Source organism: Rhagoletis pomonella, unplaced genomic scaffold (assembly GCF_013731165.1).
Source record: "Rhagoletis pomonella isolate Grant_MI unplaced genomic scaffold, Rhpom_1.0 Rhpom_scaffold_00007, whole genome shotgun sequence".
Lineage (NCBI taxonomy): Eukaryota > Metazoa > Arthropoda > Insecta > Diptera > Tephritidae > Rhagoletis > Rhagoletis pomonella.
The window spans coordinates 71,356,432-71,367,186 of NW_023458561.1; the positions used below are offsets into that span (position 1 = coordinate 71,356,432).

General features: G+C 33.3%; 1 protein-coding gene across 1 annotated transcript; it reads right to left on the minus strand.

Annotated features, from left to right (window-relative positions):
- Positions 1 to 3,480: 3,480 nt before the first annotated feature.
- On the minus strand, positions 3,481 to 8,908 carry LOC118743516 (ras-like GTP-binding protein Rho1; the record flags this gene model as incomplete). Its single annotated transcript, XM_036476250.1, is given in 5 exon segments — positions 3,481 to 3,787; positions 3,853 to 3,933; positions 3,992 to 4,141; positions 7,861 to 8,020; positions 8,648 to 8,908. Coding segments are annotated over 4 exon segments (579 nt in total). The 3' UTR covers positions 3,481 to 3,595.
- Between the last annotated feature and the right edge of the window lie 1,847 nt (positions 8,909 to 10,755).

The window sequence follows — 10,755 nt, forward strand, 5'->3', positions numbered from 1 at the left end:
GAGTGCCAAATTTTAGAAAAAAGCTACTTACAAAACCTTTAATAATTAAATCATGATAACTCATGTAATAGTCAATTAGGTGTAGCTATATCAAAATGTAGAATTGTTCAGTACTTTATACTTAAATTTAAACAAGAAAGAACATTTTTTCTGTTCAAATGTCCCACCCGTGACGGCGGAATCGTCCAGAGGCAGAAATAAAAGAAGCGCCGTAAGTCCACCAGTTTTGTCTATATTCCTTTTGTTTATTAAAATTTTAATTTTTTTAAGTCTACCTCATATTATATCTAATTAACTACATATAAATGGGCATTTCTCTGACGTCATGATTTTTTTTATAAAGACTTTATAATTTCAAAGATATGATTAATTCCAAAACCTATCTAAAAATTTCAGTACAATGTAAAACAAAAATATGGGTACCAAATGAAAGAGTTTTTGGGCTCCACAAGGACGAATTGAATCTAATTAAGTTAGTCCTTAGCATATAATTTTTTCAAAAATAAAAGTTGCAAAGAATATCGAGGATAAAATTATAAAAGGGTATTTTCATACCTACCCCTACGCACCAAAACATGTAATCTGTTTTAACTCTACATCTTCGCTTTCATATAGTACCCATACTGGTTTTTTAAGTACATTGCACTGAAATTTTCAAATCATTTTTTGAATTACTCATATCTTTCAAATTTCAAAGTTCTTTTAAAAAAAACCTGACGTCGGAGAGAAAAACTGAGAACGCAATTTCACTATATTTGGCACTTGTTTTCACGAATATATTGATTTGGTTTCTGCAAAATTCCCATTCGCAAGGTTTTATATGTACATTTATAAAAAATATTAAATATTAAATAAACAAAAGAAATATTGCCAAAACTGGTCAACAAGAGGCGTTTCAGTTATTGTCACCAGTGTAAATTACAAAACCCGAAAATCCCGGATTTCCAGGACCTAAAAAAGACCGGGATCCCGGGCTTAACATTCCCAGCATGCATATAAATATGTAGATTAGATTGCCTGACTCTCCATGCAAAGAAAAGATGGATTATACGGGTACTTCTCCAAGCTATCAGCCGATTTGGAATTGAAAACTTAATTTTATTGTTTTCATAACTCTTTGCTGTTTCACAAATACAGTACAGGCTCGATTTTGGATTCAAGTTGAATCATTAGCTTTGTCCATTTATTATCTGTACATAGTATAAAGGCAAGTCGAGAATCTTTGTACGCGGTAATCTCGAAAACTACTGATTTTCTCTAATATATTCTGTATCGATAGGAGAGTAACCTTTTTAATTTAGAATTTTAATAGGGCTGCCACCTGTTAAGAAAATTACTATACTCAATTCTAACAAGCGTAGGCGTCAGTTCTGCACCGTCACTATCAAATGAAAAGACTTAGCCTCTGGATGTGTAATAATGTATTATTTTTCTGAGTAGGGTTGCCACCTGTTTAAAACCTATAAGATCTTCACCGCTCGTTGGATAAAAAAAAACTGAGATACCAAATGAAAGCGCATGGCCTTCGCATGTACAAAAACTTTAAGTTTTTTGAGTAGGATTGCCACCTATTTAAAATTCTCTCTATATAAATAATATAAAGGAAAGGCGAGATATTTTAACCACGCGACTGAACGGATTTAGACAAGATTTTTTATGTATATAATAAAGGAAGTACATCATGACATATGATTTCTTTCTCCAAATATGTAAATGTACATTCAGATGCATACATTCAGCGCGTGGCGAAGCCTCGTGCATCCGTGGCCGGCTAGTAATATATGTATGTATATATTATGTAATGTATAAAATTTTAATGAACCACTCAAATATGCCTATTTCCTTTTGTCAAACATTATTTTTCTTTTCTTCAATTATCCGAGGTGGCTTTGGTCTTGACCAACTCGGAAAAACGAGCTCTAGTGTACTGTTTAGAAGAAGCCTACGTACATACTAGGATGTTTGATTATTTACCCTTTTCCAAAACCGATTTTCGTGTTATTCGAAAAATTACAATCTGAAAAACCGGTGCCCGATTTTATTTTACATAGTTTTTAGTGAAAATGCTTATATTAGTATGAAGTAGGGATATGCGATTAATAGTTCTGGCTAGCTACATTGTGAAATAATCAGATGACATAATGACACTAAAAAATTTTAAAATATGTTCACTAAAATTTTATTAATGTAAAAAACAAGCTTTTGGCAAGTAGTTATCGTATTTAATGTAAAATTTAAACGTTTTTAAGAAAATATATTATTTTTTTTTAAAGGTAACTATTTTATTTATACTCCCAAATTTAGGATATAAAATCCCTTCTACCAAAAAACTTAAATTGGGTAACGCCGTTTCGAATTGTTTACAATTGAGCAATTGTCAAAAAGCTCCTTTTTAATCAAAAAGTTGTTTATTGAAACTACCTTCTTTTTTTTTGTATCATGATTGTACCATGCCGCATTGTAACCCAACCAACTCTCAAATCATTCAACTATATTTGGCATTTTAAGGTTTTACATTTTATTTTTATTATAAAATTTTACATTTGAAGTGAAATGCATCAAGTTGAAAAGATAATAGAATTAGATTTGAAAAACTGTACGCTTTTCCAAGAAATACACACCACTAAAACTGATTTATAGTCTCGTTATGTTTTTATTCGTTTTCTTTAATAATAAAATACTTATGATTTGATTTATATGATAGATACCATTACAGTTTGATTTGAATTTAGAATGCATTAATTCTGTGGTAAATGTTTTTTAAGCTTTGAAATTGGGGCTCCCGGTTGAACTGTTGCTTCTTATTGGTGGCTTGTTTTGCCTATGTTTGCTTTCAAGCGCTTGCATGTGCTCCAATGAATTGTAGATGTTTTCATTTTTGTTCTTATAAGGTTTGCTTTAAACATTACAAAATTATGACCATCATCATAGATATCATATTATCGGTAGTAAAAGTAGCAAAATTCACAAATACATAATATTTTGTTTTTGGTGGTCGTTTATTTTATTGTTTTTTTTTTGCATTTCTTTTTTTTTTGCTTTTCTCTTAACGTATTTCAAAAATAAAAAAAAACGGGGACATTCAACAAAATCTACACTAATACACTCAAATAAATTTTGTTTGATGTTTCTTCCGATTGATCCTCATATTGCCATTTACACTCTCGTGTTTGTGCATGTGTGCGTGTATGCGTGCAGATTCATAAAAAACTTTGCCGCAGTTCCGATTTTTCTACCATTAATACCACTCCATTTTTAGTGCCTACTACATATGTAGCTGATTTTCATATGCCACGTTTTTATTTATCAGCGGTCCTCAAATATTCTTCATGAACGCTTTTTGAGTAATTAATTCTTTTTTTCATTATTGGATAACTTTTTTTTAAATACATGTATATAATATAATTTTTTTTTTGCTTTAAATAAAATACAAATGAAATAAGATTATTTTTTAATAATCAATCATGATTAAGAAATTACCAATCAAATACACGTTTGAAATGATGCCCGTTATAAAAAGAGGAAACAAAATATTGGGAGTGTGTTTTTTGTTTTTGTTTTGCATGTAGCGTATGTAAATTGTAGACTTGCTCTTTTAGAGCAAAAGGCATTTGGTCTTCTTCCTCTTCTTGACTTGTAGTGCAGCTCTAGTAGCCGTTTCAAACACATCTCGTACACCTTCTTTAGACTTGGCTGAACATTCTAAATAGGCGAAGGCATTAATTTTCTCAGCCATTGCGCGACCCTCTTGAGGCTTAACTGGCTCCTGTTTCATTTTGGCAAGATCCTTTAAAATTATTTATTTATAAGTTATTTTGGGAAAAGTAAGTATTCTCATCGTTTTAAACTTACTCGAATAGTGTTGGGATCATTTCGTAAATCCTTTTTATTGCCTACCAAAATTATCGGAACATTTGGACAAAAATGTTTCACCTAAAATTAAAAATACAATTTTAGCGTAATGCTTCTTAATTTGTGGAATGAGACTAACCTCAGGAGTCCATTTTTCAGGAATATTCTCTAATGAATCGGGCGAATCCACTGAAAAACACATAAGAATAACATCCGTATCCGGGTAACTCAGTGGTCGTAGTCTGTCATAATCTTCTTGGCCGGCCGTATCCCATAATGCTAGCTCAACCTAAAAATAGAAAAAGGCGAACATTTTAGGTTTGAAATTTTTGGGGGATTTTGTTAAAATTTGTTGAATTTTCATAATTGTTGTACAAACTTTGAAGTATGGATTTATATAGTGTGTGTTATATATTGCGCTAGACTTTTATACAAAAACATTAAACATCGAATAAACAAAGTAATATAGCCAAAACTGGTCAAAGTAAAAAGTTTCTATTATTTCTTCCACCACTGTATATATATGTATGTATACCGGTAAAAATTGCTTTTCACAGGTTGGGTTCCTAATCGCAGGTTGCAGAAACATTCCGTTGGGTTCTCAAAAAATAGGGCTGTTCAGAATGTTGTGGGAATGGTCTGGGATTTGCAGTTGGAATTGCATTTGCAAAGTTCATGCTGGCTACCATGGCAACCGTATGAATTTTATTGTTGTGAATTTACAAATACAACGAATATGGAAATGCAAGAGCATAAGCACAAGATCCTGAACAGCCTAATGTATTAATAATTAGTTAGACATAGGTATAGTTTATGATGTCGTTTTAATGAAATGGCAGAAATACACTTGGAGAATGCGCTTAATCGAAAATCAAACCCTCTTAATCCCCTAAATTTTTTTTTTATCAATATGCCAAAGATATATATGTATATACATACATAAATAAATAGATACATTAACCTATGGTTAAAATAATAGCAACGCGACATTCTGACCAATTTCGACTATACTTCTTTTACTTGTTTAATGTTCATATTTTTTTTTATAAAAGTGTAGCTCATTAACTGACAGAATCAAATTTGAAACTTTCTGTACGAAATTTAGAAAAATTTAACCAATTTTCATCAAAATTTCAAACTTTAATTAAAAATTCCTGAAAAAAATTGGTGTGCAGTTTATAGCCAATTAAATTTAAGTGCATTAAAGTGCTAAAAAATGCAGTTGATCTTGAATTTTTTTGCTGGTGCTGTACGCATTTCCTTCCATATAAAAGAAAAAATTCAAACATACACGACGGGATTTTCAGCAAGTTCACAATTGCATTTCATTGAAGTAAATTTGAATTGGCTATTAAACTGCATACCAAAAATCCATCGTACAGTTCTATAGAGGCCCCGCCAGATAGAAATTCTTTTCTGCGTCGCAGGGATGATTTTGACTGGCATTCAAGTTAACTCTGTGATTTTTAACAGCAGGTAATAATCGTTTTAGAAACCCCGAATTAAAAAGTTTGAATATTTGTTGAATTTTTAGTAGTTTTGTACAAAGTTTGAAACTTGGATTAATATGGTTTTTTAGATAGCAATACTTTTATTAAAAATTAATGAACATTAAACAAACAAAAGAAAAATTGTCGAAGCTGGTCAACAGTTTTTATTATTTTGAACATAGGTGTGTATGTAACACATCTATAAAAAGTGTGTTCCGGGATTAGTCCCGATGAGATACATGGTGCATTAATTAGTCGCGACTAATCTGACTCGGAGGTTCGCCACCAGGCCCTACGGAGTGGTAGCACGCACCTCTAACCACTTCTGTAAGTACATATGTACTTTTTTATTTTCTAAAAACGACTACCTACTCGGTTTTCCTACCCTTTCGGGTATCTTCTTCTATCTTCTATATACTTATCTCTAACAAGTTTTTTTCTTTTAACAAACGTATATCTCTTTTATTGTTTTATCGAATTTAATGAATGATATCTCATTTTGAAGGGGAGAAGTTCACGTACATGCGAAAAATAGTCAAGTTGTTCAAATTAAGTTATTTATAAAAAAAGGGATTTTAAAAAGCTGAGAGCACTGTATCAGGTCAATAGAGCGCCAGATCTTCCATAACACTTCATTCAATCGAATGAATTAAACACCCTTTTGAAGGACAGCCTCATTGCTTGAGGTAAAAACAAACATTTTTAATGGGGTTGCCAACCGCTAAAAATTTTTGGGACTTAAATAATCGACTAAAATATTACAACACATTCAATGAATGAAAGGCATTTAAATGCACTCCTAACCGGAAGTAATAATTTTGAAGAGGGTGCCAACTATTTAAAAATGTATATCTATATATATGTATTAAACAAAGTTGCTTACGCAATACCGAGCATAGCTCTAGAGTGGATTGGTCTATTACGGTGTTCGCAGGAGGCGATTTTAGAGGCGATTAGTTGAATCAAAAGTTGGCTGCACCACAACTTCATTGAAAACGATTAGTTGAAAGGCCGTTCACACCAGTCGATTTTTACTTTCAACTAAAAGTTGCCAGTAAAGTCGCCTCATGCGAATACCGTATTAGTGAGCTGTCTTGTTGTTATGTTAACAATTATGTTATGTTAGGTTATGTTACAGTGCGCTGCAAATTATTTCCGGTTTCATTTACAGGTGGCGGATTTGAAAAATGTATGATGGATTTTTGTTTAAAAATACAAAAATCATTCCTATCCTGAGTTTCATTTTGCTCGAACCGGTTCACTTTTTACTTTTCGTTTTCGTGTATTCAATACGGACGGATGAAAAAATTTCGGGCGAAACTCACGACAAAAATAAATGAGAATATCTGGCGCGTACATTGGACAATGGACTTTCAGTGTTCGTAAACCATTCGTCGATTAAATTATGAAACATTGCCTCACGCAACCGCAATTTACAAAGATTGACGATTAGCAGTGCAAATCAAAAACCTCAGCAATCCGCCCAAATTAATGCAGGACGACCTCAGGAAGAACATGCACCTTAACAACTTAAATCAATTCGTTTCGTTGAGAACTCTAATATCGAAATCGATCGCTGTTATGCGATTAAACGCCAAACCATTGCAAAATTGCAAGAGCTTCGTCAGGGACACAACACTTTGATTAAGTTATTTAAAATGGCAATATGCTTTCCGACAAACACAAAACCATAATCAGAGCATATAAATGTCCCACTAGAAGTCATTAAGTGAATAGTTGTACCAAAATGTTCCAACAAAAAACTGAACTTAAAAAACTTTGGGCGAAACGAAGTTCGCCGGGTACATTAGTAAATATGAACAATAATGGTTTCTCCTACTCAACTTAACTTAGTAGTCCAATTTTTCGGCTTAGCCTAGATGGTGAATATCACTAATTCCAAAAAATGGCTAAACTAAATTAAGTCTCTCATGCTCGGACAAAAGGTACCAGTTCATTCCATATGAAGATATATCAAAAGTGGTATTAGTCGCTTGTTCCTTTGTGATTGATCCCGGAGCCATCCCGTATCTGTCGCATTTTGCCAGTCCTGATGGAGCGGAAAACAATTATAGCCAGTATACATACGTTACACCTGTATATATTTGTGCTTGTACACACATATCTATGTCGCTAATTCGGTGGAAGTTATGCATTGCAATCAAAATAAACCCTATCCGACCTTTAACGTTTACAAAATTTTGAGTATTAATCGTCAAATAATAACAGTGAGATTATTTTGTTAAAGGTTGCATTGGGCTGACTCATAGCAAATGTCTCAATGCTAAAAGAGCTTTTTTTGACGAGTTAATTATGATTTGCAAAGAGAGTAATTTACATGATCAAAATTTCTTTTCGTCATACAAGTGCAAACTACAATAATTGTAAGCCTAACGGGATTTTTAAAAAGAAATCGATAAAAACAACGAAATTAGTTTTGCTAAATAATATTCAAAAGAAATTTTAAGGATCTTAAACTAAAATTAGGCAAGATTTGTTTATATTTTTGGTAACTTACTTGTTTGCCATCGACTTCGATGTCCGCAACGTAATTTTCAAAAACAGTTGGAACGTATACCTCTGGGAACTGATCTTTACTGAAGACAATCAGAAGGCATGTTTTACCACAAGCTCCATCGCCTACAATAACCAATTTTTTCCGAATCGTCGTCATTGATCTGTAAAGAGTAACAATCCAAAATTATTTACTTTCCCTGAGTTTTATTCATGGATGTGTTAAAATGCAACAGTTCGAAACAATTTTTACAATTTTATCCAATCCCCCTTAAGCGGATGGTTTGGCACCGTAAATATTTTTCACGAAATTGTGTAGATAACTAAAAATAAAAAAAAATCTACATATATAGATACATATCCATACATATGGATGTATGTATGCATCTTATCGTAATATTAAAATAAGTTTCATCTCGTCAGCACACTTTGGAGCCTTTAATTCCCCACTCGAAAATCGCCTTCCCCTGTCTTCATCTTCAAGTAATCTCGTCCACCTATCGGTGCCCGGACAGCCGACGCCGCAAACTGCGCTGCCAGTACCTTTCATAAGACGGAATCGCCGCGGACGTCATCGCAAACGCCAGCGCATCGAACATCACAATAATTAATTTCATTATCACCATAGCTCAGCAGTCGCTGTCATCACCCATTCGCAGTATTATGCATGGAATTTTTTTCTCTTCGCGGATATCCGCCCCCCGCACCTAAATATTTATTCTATCTTTCCCCTTTTTCACTTCCATTGATGTCAACGCTGCTGCTATTTGCTATTCACATTTTTCACTTACAGAATTTGATGATTTTACTGCCACACACTCGCCAATATCGACTTTGTAGACAATAAATATTTATTTGATGACACCAATTTATGGTCTTGCGACGAAGACTTTCTGTTTTGTGCAAAAATTAAATATCTCCCAATTTTTTCCCGATCAAATTTTCTTTTCACACTTGAAAATGATGATGAACAACGCCTTTAAAATACAAGTGACGACCTCAGCCGATGTTCATTCAGTGATGCCAAACTTAGGAAAAATTTATCATCAATTCTAGACAGGGGCAAAAAAAATTGTAATTCTTATTCACAAATATACTATGCTTTCGATTTAATGTAATTTTAAATCTTAAAACTTTAAATCAATTCTGTATTCGAATGAATATATTTAAAGGTTCTATGGTTAATAATAATATTAGTGTATTTCCTAAGACACAACCTCAATGACAATTGACTAATTTCGTACGCAAAACTGAGAGTGGGGCAACATTGAAAAATACGAAGTGCGTCAACTTCCCCCAAAAGAGATAAAACATTTGTAGCTGCTAAAATAGAGTGCATTCAACAACGTGAAAAAATGAGAAAACCTCATTATACCTAAAAGAAAATGGCGCCGAAGGTTACTATGCACGGTTGATTTTTTCAAAGTGTGTTTAATTGCTTAAATTAGATCCAAGGAACTCATCTAGCGCAAGGCCCATCCCGGATAAATATTTACGTAGAACGTAGATTTCTTTTTCATTCCGTGTATGTAGGGTGATTATTCTTGACTTTTGATTTAATTTTAAATAAAACATTTGAAACAGAACAGGATGACGGAATCCTTATTATTACCCTATAGAAAAATTTTCGACATTTACTTGTTAAAAATGATTTCATTTAAATGTTGGCCGCAGCGAAGAAGGTAAATTTATAAGGGCTGCGTTTCTTTATACATTCCGGATAATCCCATTTCACAGCCGGAATAAACAGAAGTCGTTTGAAATATACGCTAACATATCATCAGGAACGTTCTAAAGACAAAGAAGGTAAATTTATAAGAAGAGACAACTCGTTATTTTGAAAATGCGCTGCGCCGATTTTGACCGTATTTACGAAACTTGATGTCCGAAACTTGATGTACATTGTTGTACGAATTTGCTGTATTTGCTCTACCGCTACCTCCTTGTATAAATTCGCCTTGAGGTGGTGCTACAGGCGAATTTATATTTTCGCCGCGGTACTTCTTAATGTCAAAATCAAGGCGAATGTATACAAGGTGGTGTTACTGGCGAATTTAGATTTTCGCCGTGGTACTTCCTATTAGCAAAATTATGTGTTTGTTGTAAACAAGGCGAATTCATATTACAACAAAGACATCATTCTGACATTAAGTACCGCGGCGAAAATCTAAATTCGCCATCAACACCACCTTGTATAAATTCGCCTTGGTCAAAATGGTTGTAATATGAATTCGCCTTGTTTACAACAAACACATCATTTTGACATTAGGAAGTACCGTGGCGACAATCTAAATTCGCCATTAACACAACCTTGTATACATTCGCCTTGCTTGATGTCAAATCGGACGGGAATTCCTCTTGCAAACCAAGGCGAACTTATACAAGGTGGTGTTCGTGGCGAATTTAGATATTCGCCGCGGTACTTCTTAAAGTCAAGATGATGTGTTTGTTGTAAAATGAATTCGCCTTGTTAACAACAAACACATCATTTTGACATTCGGAAAAATCTAAATTCGCCGTCAACACCACCTTGCATAATTGTGTTTTGTTTTAAATATGCATATCGTCGTTTAAAGTGCAAAACCGCGTATCAGCAAAATGCAAAACCGCGTATGTGAAGTTGTAAAAATTATTTTCTAGAGCGTAAAAACACTCATATTACAAAATGGTTCTCTTTTTAAAGCAATCGCATTTCTGGCTAATATATTTCAAGACGAATGGATAAGAATTGAGCCAAGAGCTTGTGCGAGCAAATCCAATTTTTGGCAGCCAATGTCAGTTACGCGGATTTGCAGAATGACGATACGCGGTTTTGTACTTTAAACGACGATATGAATTTAAAATAATAACAAGTATTTATCTTTTGCTCCGATTTTTTGTTTTTCAATACGATTTTTCT